The sequence below is a fragment of the Toxotes jaculatrix genome, chromosome 9, assembly GCF_017976425.1.
Source record: "Toxotes jaculatrix isolate fToxJac2 chromosome 9, fToxJac2.pri, whole genome shotgun sequence".
NCBI classification, from domain to species: Eukaryota; Metazoa; Chordata; class Actinopteri; family Toxotidae; genus Toxotes; species Toxotes jaculatrix.
Genome location: NC_054402.1, coordinates 3,412,440 through 3,429,865, shown reverse-complemented (window position 1 = coordinate 3,429,865; position 17,426 = coordinate 3,412,440). Strand labels below are relative to the sequence as shown.

The following is a 17,426-nucleotide window of genomic DNA, read 5'->3' as shown; positions in this document are numbered from 1 at the left end:
AAAAAATAATTCACATTGGGTTTACACAGAAAAACAATATGCAACTTGTTGTGTAGACTGTACTGAGTGTGGATCTTAGGTGGCAGCAAACACTTCAGTGTGTCGGTCAGGACACATGAGCAGGTAGGTGGAGAATGAGGAACGGAGTCCAGGAATAAAGTTTGACCCTTTATATAACTTTCATTAGTGATTACATGCATATGAGTGTGGTTTCTGTAATACAAACACAGTAACACAATACAATTAGAATGAAGTATAAAATCACATAAAATATATACTGAGCCAAATATGTGTATCTAATCAGAGTAACTGAAATACAGCTCAATATTACTTATAGCTTAAATCACAATGATCACTCAACGGATCAAACCAAGAGGCAAAATGCAATGCAAACAACAGTGCTTAGCCACGCAGTGAGCTAGCATAAACTTCTGATTGGCAGCTAACTACCTGCCGCTAATTAGTGGCTAATTCCTTATAACATCACAAATGCCACTAACCAAAAACGACTGGCATGTCATTACTTGACTTATGAATGTATAGAATTATTAACGAAGGGTACACAAGTGGCATAACAACAAAACTCGCTGCTTTTAGACGCACACTGCGGAGTCACTCAGCTGTTTTCTTCGGATCAATCGACACGTCTGCGGTGCATTCAAGGACCGCGGCAGTGTGGGAATTCACATGTGCGATAATTAACATCAGTCTTAAGGGAACAGTACTCAAAGAGACGACCTTTTGTACACAACTTTCCCCCTAATTAAAAAGATTCTCATTTCAAAGGTTGTAAGAGGGCCAAATATGATTCCATGACTGACCAGTGAAGGCCAAATACAAAAAAAAAAATTCTAAAAATGTGCTAATGTTATGTTACAGAGGCAGGAAAAAGCTCCTGTTGTTACTTTACACAACAATTTGATGTGGCTTCTTTGTTATTACAAAATACAGTGCATATTAGCCAACAACGAATTGGTAAAACTAATTCAGTTTGCTTGGGACTGGGAAACCCGTGCCCTAAGGTAAGTCACATGCACTACACACACACACGCTTCAGTAGCCTCTTTCTCATGTAGATTTTATCAAAATGTTGATTGTCCTAGTGTGAACAGTTGATAGTGATGTGTGTAATATAAACATTTGGAGTGAGTGGTGGTTGGAACGGACATTGTGGTTGTGTATTTGATTTAAATTGTATTCACCTGTCTCCTTTGTTGCACTTCCTCCTCTCTCAGAACAGGAACAGCCAAACCTGAACTGCAGTGGTCCATTTGGTTAAATAGGGGGGTTCACAGGGGAAGAGACCAAGTGTAGTAGAGTGGGAGGGGGGTTTAGTTTTCTCTTTCTGGTTGGCCCGATATGCACCTTTCAATGTATGTAAACTTTTTGAACGGGCCACCCTCACACTGCATGACAGCTTTCACACCAGATAGATAGATAGACATTGATCCTTCAAACTCAGCATTGACAGTTTAACCAATAGGATCAGCAGATCTGAGAACATATCTACCCAACAGACCGAAGCCTCAGAAACTCGGCAGAACACTCACCTCTGAACGTCTTTATTTCTTCAAAATACACAATAAAAGCTCCATGTAATTATACTTATTTATTTCCTTGTACACTGTACTACATCTGCAATGGTGCACACATCAGTTACATTCAGCTGTCACAGCCCAGGCAATACAAATGTGAAATGCATCACCGTGAGGATTATTTTTAAATATTGAACAGAAATTTTAAAAGGTTAACTTATGGTGGATCACTTCTTTTCTTTCCCCATTAGGTGCTGTTTTGTGTTTTTTTCTGGCTTCAGTAAAATAATGTAACACTTTGGGGCAAACAGGCAGAACAACAAGCCAAAGCTGGAGGCCAGAATGGCAAATGACTCTACAGCATCTGCATAATTTCCAGGGGAGCTGATGTAGGCAGGGATGAATGCCAGCCACACAGCGCAGAAGATCAGCATGCTAAAGGTGATGAACTTGGCCTCGTTGAAGTTCCCTGGCAGCTTGCGGGCCAGAAAAGCCAGTACAAAGCACAGACAAGCCTGAAGACCAATATATCCCAGAACACACCAGAACGCCAGGCTAGAGCCCACACTACACTCCAAAATGATCTTTGAGCGCTCATATTGTGTGTTTCGGGATGGGAAAGGGGGAGCATCAATGAGCCAGGCAGCACAGATAACCACCTGAACCAGAGTGCAGCTGAAGATAATGGCCCTCTGCTGTTTGGGCCCCAGCCACTTCATAATGTTGTCCCCCGGCCTGGTGGCAGTGAAAGCAGCCAACACCACCAGAGTCTTCCCCAGGATGCAGGAGATGCAAAGGGAAAACGTGATGCTGAAGGCAGTGTGACGCAGCATGCAAGACCAAGATGTTGGCTTTCCAATGAAAATCAGAGAACACAGGAAACACAAAGTGAGAGCAAGCAGGATGAAGAAGCTGAGCTCAGAGTTATTAACACGGACGATGGCTGTGTTTCTGTGATAGTAGAAGACTCCGGAAACAGCGAGAGTGAGACAGGCACCCACCACAGAGATCACCGTCAGGACTATACCCAAGGAATCATAGGTCAAGAACTCCACCTTCTTGGGAATGCAAGCTGTTCTGTCCTCGTTTGACCAGAAGTCCTCAGGACAAAATGTGCACTCTATCGAGTCTAAAGGGAAGAGTGTCAAAAAAAGAGGAGCTCACTTCAAATATTCTGCATTCAAATAGGACCACATTTTAATATAACATTAGATTTGAACTGTTGTGATTTCCGTTGCTGGGTTCTAGCTCACTTGTCTGATTGCTAATTTTGCCGCTGTCACATGGTACACAGTCAAAGCAGCAGACAGGCTCCCCACGACGGACAGCCTTCCGGGACCCTGGAAGACAGCTGGCACTGCATATAGACACCGGCACCTAGGGAGCACAGAGATGATAATGGGTTTCAGCTTTACAGTGTGAAATCAGTGCTCTGAAATTACTGGCCATAGAAGCCGCAGTCCCCAGAAGGACTTAGTTAGGATGGACGGGTTGTGCAGTACGTTGTCTTAAAGTTGTGCGATGCTAGTATGTGGGTGGTCTCTGGATGTAAAACGTAGAATGACATTTGTTGAATGCAGCCGCACTTACTCAAGAAAAATCTCCCTCTGAATTTTTTGATTAGTCCACTGACAGAAAAAAAGGCCTTTTGGTAAATTGCTTAAACCAGTTATCAAGTAAACTTCCAGTATTTTCTGGTTCCAGACCTTCAAATGTGAGGATTTGCTGTTTTTTGTTTTCTTTTTTAATTCACAATAAATGTATAAATTCTATAAATAAATTCTCTGATGGTTGAGAGGTCTAGCGATAATTTGCATACTCTGGACTTGGTTAATTTCCACTAGCTAATTAAAAATGTGTAGTTATTTTCCAAATGTTTGACTGTAGCTCTGTGAGAGCTCTGTAAGATGCATTCAGCAGCAAGAACTCCCCCATAAGGAAAACAAAGGCAGGCACTGAATCACCATGTCATACTGTATGGCAGCCTTTTGAATATTGTTTACTGTATAAATGCAAGGGAACTCATTTCAGATCCAGCTTGGCCTGCCCACCTGACTTACCTCCACCTCAACCTACAGAACTTCAACAGTTGGCATCTGATGAAGGTAAAAACACAGTGTGAGCAGCTTGCCTCACTCTGATGCCCTGCCCACATTATCCTGTCCTCCTGGATCACCAGCTCCTCTCCGACAAGCTTGGTTCCATCAAACAACCCCACGTTGACAAATTCAATGTTCCCGCCCGTGCCTCTCTGCCAGTTTATGATATCATAGTAGGGTATGGAGTCGCCCTTCAGGTCAAAGTCCACCTCATCTCCGGCAATGCTAAATGTTACTTCCTGGAGGTAGTACTGGAGCTTGAAAACCAATAGATAATATTAAACACACACACACAAGATTTTAATTATACGTATTTAAAAGCAAGAAAACTGGATCAAACCTGCCAGGGGTGTATGTTGTTGCTTTGAGCACATGACTTGTTTTGGAAAGGCCCACTGCTTGGCTGACAGAGAAGGAGGTTGTGCAGGGAATGAGCAATCGCATACACAGCCTTATAGACATTATAGGCCACTCTAGGACTGGATGTATTCATGTAGGCTGAATGCTGCTCCAACAGGGGCTCCTGCCCTGAGCAGGGAGGCAACTGGGGGTCAGAGGATGGAGAAGGACTGCAACCATACAGAGCCTCCCACAGCTCCAGCACCAGAGGATTATCAGGATACCTCTTAGGGTTTACTGTCTGCAGGTAGTCACTGAGTCTGGAGATGTGACCTTTTCTGATGCCAAATCCAATGGTGCCACCAAGGTAGGGGTAATATTCGCTCCCTGTAAAGACAGATGCTGTAACCCAGGCCTCGCTAGCCACCCACTGGATTCCAGTGATGTTCTGCTTCATGTAGTCTCTCAAGAAAGGAGTCATTTCCCCCTCGGCTGAAAATACCACCACCACTTTTGCTGAAGAGCTACGCATCACCTTTACACAGGGGCAGATAATGAAGGAGGAGAGGATTTTACAGGGAGGAGAGAAGGTAAAAAGAAAGCAGGTGAAATCTGATAAAACCTTGTGGTAATATCAAAAAAGACACTTGAGCAGACAGCAGTGCATGCCAGTACTCCCTTCCCCTGAATGAGAATGAGATAAATGGCCTGAAAGCAACACAAATATTGAAAGCAACACAAATACTGATAATATTGGATCGTCTCATTTTAATTAGAATAAAAGAAGAAAAAGTGGTACTGGTGTGTAAACAGCACCTTCTGTAAAAAGGGTCTTGAGGTGAAATAAAAACTCTCTAATGCCACAAAACTAAATTCATCTACCTGCATGATCTCCAGTGCCCTCTGGCGATTGTAGAGCAGAGGGATCATTTCTTGGTACGCCACACACACTTTGGTACCCCGTAATTCTCTCAGTAAACCTTGTACAGCAAAGCGGCCATATTCATGGTCCCCTCGCACCAGCCCCACCCAAGTCCAGTTAAAGCGCACGAGCAGCTGCGCAATGGCCTTCACCTGCGTTCAACAGAAAAGAGTGCCACCTCACTTGGTCCCATAAAACAGACCTAAAAAGACAGTTAACTGACATAATTTTAATAATACATGTTGCTCTGACTTGATATAATGCTGCACGGTAATGTAGACAGGTACTAAACTTCTGTCATTGCTATTTGGTGAAAAAAAATGTAATTGTGGTGAATTCCTGCTTTGTTGTTAAAGAAAATTCTACAATCTTGTCCTTAAAAACTACTGCACAAGTTCTAATGCACTGTAATGTATATATACAAAGCAGTATTCTTAGTAAAAAGTTAATTTCAAGGTTCAAGGTTTTTACTGGATAACACCAGACAACACAGCACAACATTTCCAGAAATGTCTTTTTACTGCTACAGGACTGAAAGGTCAAACACTTTTTAACGTGCAGTCAGACTTTTACCTGATAGTCGTCATTAGGAATTACTCTGAAGAAGGTAGGATATTTTCTCCTGTCAGTGAAACATGCACATGAAGAAAAGTAGCTGATCTGTGGAAAAACGGAGATTACAGTGAAACAGATCATAGGATAACATGCTTTGGAGGCTATTACAAACAAAAAGAGTCACTGTTACCATTGGGATTCTGAATGGCCTCAGGATTCTTGACACTACAATGGACTGCGCAGATCCAGATTCTCCAATCACAGCGAGGAGCGGAGAGGCACCGCTGCACATGGGAGAGTCATCCTCATTCAGCCCGTTCAGCACAGCCAGAGCAGCCCTCTGGCCGGTCAGCGGATATGCACACGAATCAAAGATTTTATACCCAAGGGTGTAATTGGGCAATAGGTCCGAACTCCGGTTTATCTCCTCCACTGCCAGCCTCATCGTCTGAGCCCAGCGGAAAGCCCTGGGATCAAATCTGTTGCCAGCAGACACAGATGAACACACCACACACACATTGAGAGTTGGAGAAAAGGTACAATCAGAAACATGGATGATTATTTGAAATTAGCCTCAATTGCATTTTTGCATTTATCTTGTTCGATGAAGTAACTGAGTGGTTTCTTTTTGCTTTGTCTGTATTTTCTCATCCCAGGCCATGTTAAATTTCACTGCATGTAGAATGAATACAAGGATAAACACACGCTGCATAATCCATCGATCATTGAGTTTTTGTTTTTTTTTTAATGTCTGTGCAACAAAGTTAGACAGAACAGGAAACAGTCATTTAAATACTCCCACAATGTCCACACATCCACATATATTAAACTCACCCATTGCACTTCACTGGTGGTGGTCTGTAGGTGCAGTTAAGGTCGGGCATCTCCTGGTTATAATGAAGGGGAAAGATGCCCCCAATAATATAATCACCCTTGGCCACAAAGCCCGGCTGAAAGCTGTTTTGAAGAGTGCACACTTTGGCTCCTGATGGTGCAGGAGTGGTGAAGCTGGAGATTGGAGTGTAAGTTAAAATCAGGACACTAACAGAGTAAAGCAAGTGAAATAAGTAAAGTGGAGTCATAATGTTAAACTTCCCCACACAAGGAGAGAGAGCTAAGAATTAGGGAAGTTATATACAGTATTGGACCTTCTCATTCTTGCATCTTATTAATGACACAGTGCCTCTGGATTGGACATCAGCAGTCCCGCCTAATTTGCTGAAGTGTTTTGTTATGCAAACTGAATGACAAAAAATTAACGGTGTAACAGGACAATGCTACTGGAGAAGGAATGTCCAATGAAAGAAAAAAAAAAGACATTTTTGTTAAGGCCAGTTTATTAAGTATTCCCATCCAGAACTAATACAGTCCAATGTGATTATATACCATTCTAATAAGGTTCAGCATTGGGCGAAACTGCTTTAGAGAGATGCTGTTTCAACTTTATGGTCTTTTTGGAGGCTGTTGTTTGTGGTTAAACTTAAAGTTTGTGGTTGTACAGTTAAACTGTATTGTCAAAATGTTTTGAATAATGGGTAGATCATTCACACAGCACTTACTGGATGTGCTTGGATCTGCATGAGGACTCACTTTTCATAATCTGAAGTTTCTTTTTTTGGTTTTCCAGTGAATAATATTCCCCTTTATGCACATAACTACAGTGAGCACTGCCAAACACGAGTGAAAACACAGCCTTACTGTGACTGAGTGCATCCAGTGATGGAGAACCAAAGATGCTGTGCTGCTGAAGGGCTGTTTTTGCTAAGCAGCCACTGTAGACAATGCATAAGACTGTGAATGACTGAATAAAAGAATAACAATAAGAATAATGTTATCATTTCGAACACGTTCCTGTGAACAATTTGCTTTTATCATTACATTTTTGTATTTTATTTAGTACAACTCGATCAAAGTCACTGAACATACAACAGAAATATAAATCATACCGTAAGAAAACATATTCATTTGATGTAAACAGTATTCACCCCACCTGAGAACGTAAGGTATTACCCTCAGTGATGTCACAACTACAGTATCTGGGCGGACCCCTCAGATTCATGGTGCTACCTGCAGTATATAAATCAGTTGTGTCCTGAGATATCACTATCATTTGCATGTCATCAATAGGGGCTACTACTCTATTATATATTCACCCATGAAAACATTTGATATTACTGAGCTGGAGCTTTTCTTCAAACCCAGGCCAGCCATGGCTTTGTCGGCCACAAAGCTTGTTCTGTTTCTTTCTCTCTTTAGGGGCACACTCGGCTCACTCGCTGCGCTGGATGACTGTGTTTTCTTGGGGGAAGAGGAGAAAAACAGTCTGTACGAAGACGGAGATGTAGTTATAGGGGGCTTGTTCCCTCTACACTACAGCCCTGTGTCTTCTGTTCGAACATACAGAACAAAACCGACCCCTAATATGTATAAGTAGTAAGTGATGCTTTGAATGTATGTGATAGTGGATGACTTGTGTAATACTCAAATATTTCATTTTACTGGATTTATGTTTGGGTTATTTGTGCTTTGTAACGAACTGCTTTTCACCTCCGTACAGTTTCAGCTCTCGTGCCTTGCGCTGGATTCAGACCATGATTTTTGCAATCGAAGAGATCAACCAGCGCAGTGACCTTCTGCCACAGCTCAAGCTGGGTTTCCACATCCGTGACAGCTGTGATGACACACCTGTGTCTCTGAGAGCGTTGTTGCTGCTGGTGAACGGCCAGCCAGAGAGAGGCTCCAGAGCTGAGAGTGTGAACAGAGATGATGGTGCAGAAAAAAGCATCGATAGTTCTGATTTAGGCTGTGCTGCTGTACGCAGGACAGTGTCCCCAGTTGTTATAGGAGATGCTGGCTCGGGGGTGTCTATGGCTCTGCTAAGAAGCCTGGGGTCTTTCCATATCCCACTGGTGAGACTATCTGACTGTCTGAGCAGTTTTGTTGTGATGATGTTAATAATATCTTTACCATGTTTAAGCAGCCCTTTATGGTTAGAGATAAAGTATTTGTTTCTGCTGATCTGACTTGAAAATGACAAAATTATATTTTCTCTATAAAAAAAACATTTCAGATGTCCATATTTTAAAATCAGTATCCGCTCAGATGAATTCTTGACTTGCTAGACAGACTCAACTCCTTTTTTTTCATTTTACAGGGAAGATATTTGAAAAACTCCAACAGCCTTTTCAGTGAGCCAATGTGTGCAAAGGTTAACTATTGTTTGTTATAATACTAGGTGAGCTATTTTGCATCCTGCAGCTGTCTGAGCAACCAAAGGGAGTTCCCAGCCTTCATGCGCACAATGCCTAGTGATGCTTTCCAGGTCAGAGCCCTGACCCGGCTGGTTAGCTATTTTGGTTGGACCTGGGTGGGAGTCATTGGCGTGGAATCTGATTACGCTCGCTTTGCCATTCAGCTCTTCCTCCAGGAATCAGTGCAGTACGGTGTGTGTGCTGCCTACACTCATTTCTACCCTGTGGCCCTAAGTCAGCAGGCTCTAGATGAGCTTCTGGATATTATTCAGGTACCTCTGCATCACTACCAACTTCTAATACAGGGTGCTGACACAGGTGTATATAACATGTACAAGAATTATCACTAATCCTGAAAATTATATTTTGTTTCCTTAATGGTATTAATTCTGTATTTTCATGTCTGAGAACAGACAACAAATTCAAATTAATTTAAAATTATATAAATAAAGCATGCAAATTCATTAAGACTGAAAAATAGTTTTAAAATTTACTCTTGTCACAGAAACACTTTGCTGTTTCAGCTTTGATCGATGCACTCTGTAGAACCTCCAGCACAGGGCATAACTCTGCCAACGCACTGATTTAAAAAACAAACAAACAAAAAATCCTGGATCTTCCCCTTTAAACTAAATGTTATAGTTTCTTCCCTGGATTGGTTCTGTACTTTTTGCATAATCCTGCTGACAAATAAACAAACAAACCCAACTACAAACAGACACAGATGAACACATCACCTCGTTTGTGGAAACAGTAAGATTTCAGTTAAAGCTTGCAGAGCTTAGTACTGCAGCACTAAAAGCTGTGTCCTGAAAAATTACCATAAAGTCATCACCTCTCTGTCAGTTTCTCAGCTTCATCTGAAGCATTTATGCTGATTCACTGTACTGCATTGTCATGTACCATGTTCATATACATATGTACTGCTGCAGTATTTTAAAATATATATTATTATGGGGCCTTAAACATGAATCATAGTGTATATAAAGCACCTAATTAAAGGTCTTCAGACTTTTGAAATTTGAACTGTTTAAATCAAATATTAACTATATTCATATTTCATTTTTAGAAGGCATCCTCAAAGGTCATCATTAACTTTTCTGGTGAGTCAGAGATGCAGGGCATCCTCAGAGGGATCAGACATCGGAATATAACTGGCCTGCAGTGGATTGCCAGTGAGGCCTGGGCCACTGCCACGTTGCTATGGGAAAAGTTTGGTGACCTCCTGACGGGAACACTGGGATTTGCCATCCAGAGAGCAGATGTGATTCCAGGGCTGAGGCAACATCTCACCAGTCTCACACCATCCTATATTCATGACTCTGCTTTCTTGGCAGAATTTTGGGAAGAAACGTTTAACTGTCGGCTGAATGGGTCGGCGAACACCCACTTCCATGGCGTCGACAACTATCTTGACAGATTGCCATGTAAAGGGACAGAGAATTTAAATGATTTTTACTCTCCTTATTCTGATGTGACACAGTTACGGGTGTCCTATAATGTCTACAAGGCTGTGTATCTAGTGGCCCATGCCTTGCAAGATATGAGTAACTGCAAAGTTGGAAAGGGCCCTTTCCTTAATGGCACCTGTGCAGACCCAAAAGATTTTAAACCTTGGCAGGTAAGACTGATTCTGGGTGAAATATGATTTTTTTAGCAAAAGCTGAGAAAGAAGTCAAAAGTACCACCACAGTTTGTGTTTAGATATCCTGCTTTTCTTCTTCCCTCAGCTCGTCCACTACATGAGGCGCGCTAATTTTTCTGCACTGGGGGTGAAGGTCAACTTTGATCAAAACGGTGACCCCATTGCTTATTATGATCTCATGAACTGGCAGAGGAATCCTGACGGCTCGCTGCATTTAGTCAAAGTGGGTTTCTACGATGCCTCGTCGCCTGCTGGACACAGCCTGGTCATAAATGACTCAGTGATTCAGTGGCCTGCAGGGAAGCAGGTGTGTTCTGTTCCAACGGGCTTGAGACCATGTTCACCTCTTAGACTGTTGTGTGTACTGTTGGTCAACATATCGTCTCATTTGTTTTTATTAGTGTTCAATATGTTCTATTGTTAAACAAGAAGAAAATGTCACCCTCAGATATAACCTCATCAGTAATGCTGTAATCCTGTCAATGATTTATTATAGGTTGTATCCAGCTTTAACTGTAACACCTGTTTGGTTCATGCTGGGATCAGTTTTCAAAAGTATTTTCATCTTTTAGTCTGTATCTAAAACAGAGGCTACTATGCTGCTGTCAGAGACAGCACTGTGCAGTGATACTGAATGAAATAAGTGTCTCTCTTAGTGGCTGACCTTCTGCCTCTCAGGCTTTCCGGTCTGTATGCAGCGATAGATGTCCTCCAGGTTTCCGCATTGCCAGGAGAAAGGGGGAACCCATCTGCTGTTTTGACTGTGTCCCCTGTGCTGAGGGAGAAGTCAGTAATGCGACTGGTATGTTGTGTTCTATCGTTTCTCACCTTTTCTCCTGTGTTATGTAAATAGAAATCGGACTTCTTATCTAAATGTTGCATCTCTAAACTCAAAAACGATCCTCCCTCTCCATCTCCAGATTCTTTAGAATGCTCCCGCTGCTCAGAGGACACATGGCCCAATAAAGCCAGAGACCTCTGCGTACCAAAGACTATTGAGTACCTGTCTTACCATGAGTTAATGGGTATGGTGCTGTGTGTTGTATCTATCCTTGGAGCTTGTGTTTCCCTCTCCATCCTCGCCATATTCTTCACATATAAAGACACACCACTTGTTCGGGCCAACAACATGGAGCTGAGCTTCCTTCTCTTGGTGTTCCTTTCTGTCTGTTTCCTCATTGGCCTGTTGTTCATTGGAGAGCCTTCAGACTGGCTTTGCCGTATCAGGTATCCAGCCTTTGGGATCAGTTTTGCCCTCTGCATTTCATGCCTCCTGGCCAAGACAGCAGTGGTTCTAATGGCTTTCAGGTCCACACTGCCGGGAAGTAATGTCATGAAGTGGTTTGGACCCAACCAACAGAGAGCCAGTGTACTTTTAGGAACGGCTGTACAGGTAAAAAAAAAAAAAAAACAAAACTGTCCAAATGTCAGCTATCTATATACAAATATGTTTTCAACTGCATTGATTAAGATTCTGTTGTTTTTCTCTCCGCTCAGGTAATAATATGTCTTATCTGGCTACTTACCAGCCCACCTCACGCCAACAAAAACACAGATTACCACAGCGCTGCCATCATTATTGAGTGTGTCACTGGCTCAGAAGTTGGCTTCTGGTGTGTTCTTGGATACATCGGCATCCTGGCCTGCATGTGCTTCCTAATGGCTTTTCTGGCTCGGAAGCTCCCTGATAATTTTAATGAGGCAAAGTTCATCACCTTCAGCATGCTGATATTCTTTGCAGTATGGATTACTTTTATCCCAGTTTATGTGAGCACGGCGGGCAAATACACAGTGGCTGTGCATGTTTTTGCTATTTTAGCCTCAGCTTTTGGACTTCTTTTTTGCATTTTTGCTCCAAAGTGCTATATCATCATTCTGAAACCGGAAAAAAACAGCAAGAAAAACATGATGCAAAGGTGAAAATGATACTAGATTGCGTGTTTTGATAAAGATATTACATACATTATCTAAGAAAGTCATTTTAATGAAATATCTTTGTATGTACCTATGAACTACTAAGATCCAAGATGGAAATGCAATAAAGCAAAACCTTTTGAAAAACATCCCCTTTCTCCAATTATTGAATTACTGACAGTATAGTAAAACTTTATAGTTAAAATTACACATAGAATTTGTTTGAACTATCATACATTCAAACATTGTTACATACAATATCAAACAAAGGGGAACCCATATTACCCAAGGTTAAAAAAATTATTTTTTATTTGTAATTTAAAATGTATCAGTTACAGTAAATTATAATAATAAAATAATAAACAGTTTTTGTTTTCATTTTTATGTTCATTAAGATGAATGTAATTTACATCTCAAAATGTCTAAATAGTATAGTAATACAGGAGATTTTTTTTATTTGATTATGATAAATGTTATGGATGAAAACAGGAAGAAAACCTGCAGCAAAAATATTGAAAAATGTACAGTAACAGGATGTTATTTCAGGGTAAAATGTTTAAATGTTAATGTCCCCTTTTTTTAATTTACAAATGCACTTAAAAAATAACAGTGACCTGTTTGTACTACTGCTGCAGGTACTCGGTGGTTAATCATTATGTATGTCACCATTTTTGCCTACAGTGCAGGGCATCATGTGCAGTATACAATGCCATATTATGCACTCAACATTTATTACTAAATAACAGACTTACAGATGCAAACTCTGTATTGTATAGAATGGTAAAAAAAAATTACTTTATTCAAATACTGCTACTTCTACAGTACATTATATAAAAAGTTGTAAGTAATCATATCATCATCTTTTCAAAATAAGAAATCATATTTCTTGTACCAATTTCTTTGCCATAACATGTTTCTTGGTATTTTTCTCAGGTTTGATCAGTATTATGTAGCATTTAGGTGCAAAGATACAAATCAATAAGCCAAACGCTGAAGACAAAATTGCAAATATTTCCACAGCTACAGTGAACTTTCCAGGAGAGCTGACATACGCTGGGATGAAGGTGATCCACACTGCACAGAATATCAACATGCTGAAGGTGATAAATTTGGCTTCATTAAAGTTATCAGGCAGCTTTCTTGCTAGAAACGCCAGGACCAGACAAATGATTGCCAGGAACCCTATGTACCCCAGCACTGCGTAGAAAAGAGCCTCAGAGCCTGTGTTACATTCTAAGACGATTTTCTTATTGCTGTATCTGAAAACCATGTCTGGGAAAGGGGGATTTAATTTAAGCCACAATATGCATATCACAATCTGAACAAAAGTGCAGGAACAAACTATGATTCTTTGCTGTGCAGGACCAAACTTTGCCGCCACTTTGTTGCCTGGAAATGTGGCTCTGAAAGCTGTAATAACAACAATCGTTTTTCCCAAGACGCAGGAAATACAAAGTGCAAATGTCACGCCAAAAGCGGTGTGACGGAGCATACATGTCCAGACTGTGGGTCTGCCGATGAAAGTGAGGGGACAGAGAAAACACAGAAAAAGAGAAAACAACAGGAAGCAGCTTAGCTCAGAGTTGCTGGCCTTTATCACTGGGGTTTCTCTGTACTGGATAAAAACCATCATTGTGGCCAGTGACAGGAAGGCCCCTAACAGAGATACCACTGTGATAGTTATTCCCATTGGCTCGTGATAGCTCAGGAATTCAATTGTTTTGGGAATACACTCGTCTTTCCTCTCATTAGACCAGTATTCCTGTGGACATGGTGTGCAGTCTGATGCACCTGTTGAGGGTAAATAATATTAAGCATGAGTTATGTATTAACACTTCATGTCTGTAGAAAAGGACATTATACTTAAACTGATACTGAAAATTCAATGTTGTGCAGTAACACTGACAATGATGTTAAACTTGAAATATATGCGAATGCTAAACACATGATGGATTGTGTATGTTGGATACAGGTGTGTCTACCTGTTGAGTTGGCTATAGTTCCATCAGCACATGGGATACAGTCAAAACAGCAGGTGGGTTTTCCTTTAATCTGAGCTTTCCTTGTTCCTACTGGGCAAACGTTGGAGCACACTGATGATGGAACCTGAGGGAAAAGTGCAGCCACAGTCAGTTGAGCTCATAATTCGATGGGACACACAGTTTCTTGCTGCATAAAAAAAAGTCTCTGTGATTACCATTTTCCCCGTCCTCCACACTATCTCTTCCTCCTGGATGCTGAGCTTATAATCACCATTAGCAGCAGATGCATAATGACCCACTGTCACATGCTGTAACTGCCCGTCTCTGAGCTGCCAGTTAATAATGTCATAAGATGCAGGAGGGTCACCATTCTCATCAAAGAACACATTATCTCCAAACTGATTTCTGAAATTTACTCTTTGTAAGTGAGCAGTGACCTGAGAAAAGGAACAGATCAATTATTAAGTATTTCAAAGTTCATATTCATTTCTATATAGATACATTCATTGTTTAGCTGCAGACATTTGGAGATTTATGGATTTTACTTGCACAATTTCTCACCTCTTTGGGCTGAATTTCTGATATATTCAAACACGGCCTCACTGGTTTTTCTCCAGCTGGTTGGCAGAATACCAGTTGATGCAGAGCATGTGCAATGGCATAAACTGCTGTATATACATTATAGGCCACTCTGAGCTGTGTGACATTGAAGAACACATCCTGGGAATTTATCAACGTCTCGTTGCCTGTGCATGTTTTAATTGTTGCCTCAGCATCTGTGTTTTCCCTGGGTAACACAGGTCTACAGCCCACCATGATCTCCCAGAAATCCCTCACAAAGGCTGCACTTGGATCTCTGTAAGGGCTGATGTCTGTAAGAAATGCTTTTAGATTTGGGATGGCCATCTTCTTCACCACAAATCCAAGGGCTCCACCAAAAGCTTGGTAGATTTCAGGTGTGGAGGGTCGTGGTGCTGTTATCCAGGCCTCACTAGCAATCCACTGAATTCCAGTGATGTTTTGTTTTACTACCTCTGTCATCAACGGATAAAAGTCACCCTCAGGAACAAAAGCCAGAATAACTTTGACAGTTGAGTGTTTGATCATTTCCACAACATCCAGAATTTTGTCCACAGGGTACGTACGTAGAACTGTGCCAACAAATGCAATACAAACCCCAAGCTTTTTAACCTCTTCACTGAAAGCCAGGACCCCGTTCCGACCATAGTCATTGTCTGACTGTATGGTCCCGATCCACTGCCAGCCAAAACGTTTGACCAGTGCTGCCAAAGCTTTTGCCTGGAAGTAGTCGCTGGGGATTGTCCGAAAAAACGTAGGGTATTTAGCTCTGTCACTCAGGCAGGCACATGTTGAGAAGTAACTTACCTATAAAAAGATAACACAAAGAAATACCAGAAAAAATACGACAAACAACAAAATACTACAGACAAAAACTACAAAAGCATCCAATATCATTCATCACTAATGCAATAAAACATCTCATTTAATCCCTTACTATTGGTACTTGAAATGGTCCAAGAGCTCCAGCCACAGCCAAGGACTGAGATGATCCTGACTCTGCTATGAGGGCAGATACAGCTGGAGGACATGGGGAAGTCAATTTTATGTCCTCTGGTCCACTAGCCAGTGTTAATGCAGCACGTAAAGTATTTGTAGGAGATGCACAAGAGTTAAGGATTCTGTAGCCAAGAGATATGTTTGGCAGGAGAGCAGAGTCTTTGTTGATTTCTTCAATTGCAAATATCATCACTTGGGTCCATCGAAAAGCTCGCAGGTCAAAGCTACAAAGGTTTTGGTGATTGAAATAGGTTTTAAATTGAAGAGCTGCAGCTGTACATGCACACACAATGGTAAGTTTACAAGAGTGGAGGGGCATGTATGATGTGTGGAAAAGTGAGATGTGTTAAAACTTACCCTGCACACTTCACTCCAGGTGGCTCCCTTTTGAACGTGGAAGCGCTGGTAATTTCTTTGTTGAAAACCGGGAAGATCCCTCCGATCATTATTTCTCCCTGCTTGAACAAACTTGGCATGTCGAACCTGCCAAACAGTTCACAGCCAGAAACTGTGTTCGGGGAGAGAATGAACAAAGATAAGAGAACAGCTCTCTGCATGTTTGCTCTGCATTTTTCAGAAGAGATGAGGACGCATCTCTTTTAACAGCTGCATCGAACGCAGGTAGACATGCTCTCTTCAACAAAGGTTGATTTATTTCCCATAGGGCCCAGCAATCTTTGATTGGCAAGATTAGTACAGCAGGGGAAGTGCTCTATTCAAGGCACACACATCAGCACTGTATGTATTCTGATACGTACATACACACGTAGCCCCCACAGCATGTATAATTTGGCCAACACACTCACACATCCCATGGTGTTAATGCTTTAATGTATTGAATATAGCTAAGTTCCTAAAACTAATTTTGCGATGTGCATTAATCTTCATACAGTTTCCGTTTTGCCAGTGATAATGTCTTCATCGCTGCTGTGGACCAATTTCAGGAGCTACAAGACTCCGATTTCTACAAAGAAGAGATCTGTATGCTCCAAAACCCATGGGCTAAGTGTGTAAATGTAAGAGAGGATGTTAAAAAATAAATGTGCTAGGTTTTCTAAAACTAGCTCTTTCTACCTTAGGCCACGAACATATCAGTAACTTATACGATACAGCTCTATTAGTCCCACATTGGGGAAACTGCATCTGTCAGGTACCCTTTCAGATGTTAACGAGTCCACTTGAGGCAGCTCAGCAAGCGCTGCCAAAGGTGTGAATGGCTCCACCAAGTGGATCCGATTACTCTCAGGGGACCGCCCACTAGGTGTGCAAGGCCAGAGTGCCTGTATAAGACACCTTCTGAAACAGTGATTCAAAATATAAGTCATCTCACGACTCTTATCTTTGATATGTTAGTTGGTGTGGTTGACTGTGGCCTAATTTAAAGTGTTTCGCTCTCCAAATGTGTGACCATGAATGTGTACGATCCTTATTTGTTATATTTTTACCTCTTGCTCAGCTTTAATGAGCCACTGATTGATTAGACTATAATACGACCTATATTACAACTTTAAAGTTAAAATTACACATAGAATTTGTTTGAACTATCATATATCCAAAACATTGTTACATTCAATATCAAACAAAGGGGAACCCATATTATCCATGG

General features: G+C 41.4%; 3 protein-coding genes across 3 annotated transcripts; 1 reads left to right on the top strand and 2 right to left on the bottom strand.

The window, feature by feature from the left end:
• Positions 1-1,762: 1,762 nt before the first annotated feature.
• LOC121187080 (extracellular calcium-sensing receptor-like) lies at positions 1,763-6,420 on the bottom strand. The gene is made up of 8 exons (XM_041046178.1): positions 6,285-6,420; positions 5,641-5,929; positions 5,469-5,555; positions 4,856-5,047; positions 3,975-4,508; positions 3,667-3,891; positions 2,789-2,912; positions 1,763-2,664 (listed from the first exon to the last, which is right to left on the bottom strand). The coding sequence occupies exons 1-8, from the start codon at positions 6,332-6,334 to the stop codon at positions 1,763-1,765; spliced, it is 2,403 nt and encodes an 800-aa protein (XP_040902112.1). The 5' UTR covers positions 6,335-6,420.
• A 1,437-nt stretch (positions 6,421-7,857) lies between these two features.
• Positions 7,858-12,266, top strand: LOC121187082 (extracellular calcium-sensing receptor-like). Its single transcript, XM_041046180.1, has 9 exons — positions 7,858-7,883; positions 8,008-8,201; positions 8,253-8,359; positions 8,686-8,973; positions 9,771-10,322; positions 10,432-10,653; positions 11,025-11,148; positions 11,267-11,739; positions 11,844-12,266. The coding sequence occupies exons 1-9, from the start codon at positions 7,873-7,875 to the stop codon at positions 12,264-12,266; spliced, it is 2,394 nt and encodes a 797-aa protein (XP_040902114.1). The 5' UTR covers positions 7,858-7,872.
• Positions 12,267-13,137: 871 nt separating this feature from the next.
• LOC121187257 (extracellular calcium-sensing receptor-like) lies at positions 13,138-16,296 on the bottom strand. The gene is made up of 6 exons (XM_041046431.1): positions 16,178-16,296; positions 15,759-16,044; positions 14,804-15,628; positions 14,458-14,679; positions 14,243-14,366; positions 13,138-14,051 (listed from the first exon to the last, which is right to left on the bottom strand). Exons 1-6 carry the CDS (start codon positions 16,294-16,296, stop codon positions 13,138-13,140), a joined length of 2,490 nt encoding a protein of 829 aa, XP_040902365.1.
• Positions 16,297-17,426: the final 1,130 nt, after the last annotated feature.

Bases quoted from the DNA above. Each gene is read 5' to 3' on its own strand.
- LOC121187080 (XM_041046178.1), bottom strand. From the start codon at position 6,334: ATGCCCGACCTTAACTGCACCTACAGACCACCACCAGTGAAGTGCAAT. The intron at 5,930-6,284 runs GTGAGTTTAATA...TGCTGGCAACAG, and splicing joins CCACCAGTGAAGTGCAATGG to ATTTGATCCCAGGGCTTTCC. The intron at 2,665-2,788 runs GTGAGCTAGAAC...TCTTCCCTTTAG, and splicing joins CAAAATTAGCAATCAGACAA to ACTCGATAGAGTGCACATTT.
- LOC121187082 (XM_041046180.1), top strand. The intron at 8,202-8,252 runs GTGTGAACAGAG...GTTCTGATTTAG, and splicing joins GAGAGGCTCCAGAGCTGAGA to GCTGTGCTGCTGTACGCAGG. The intron at 11,149-11,266 runs GTATGTTGTGTT...CTCCATCTCCAG, and splicing joins AGAAGTCAGTAATGCGACTG to ATTCTTTAGAATGCTCCCGC.
- LOC121187257 (XM_041046431.1), bottom strand. From the start codon at position 16,296: ATGCCAAGTTTGTTCAAGCAGGGAGAAATAATGATCGGAGGGATCTTC. The intron at 14,680-14,803 runs GTGAGAAATTGT...TCCTTTTCTCAG, and splicing joins CAGAAATTCAGCCCAAAGAG to GTCACTGCTCACTTACAAAG. The intron at 14,052-14,242 runs GTAGACACACCT...TACCCTCAACAG, and splicing joins AACTATAGCCAACTCAACAG to GTGCATCAGACTGCACACCA.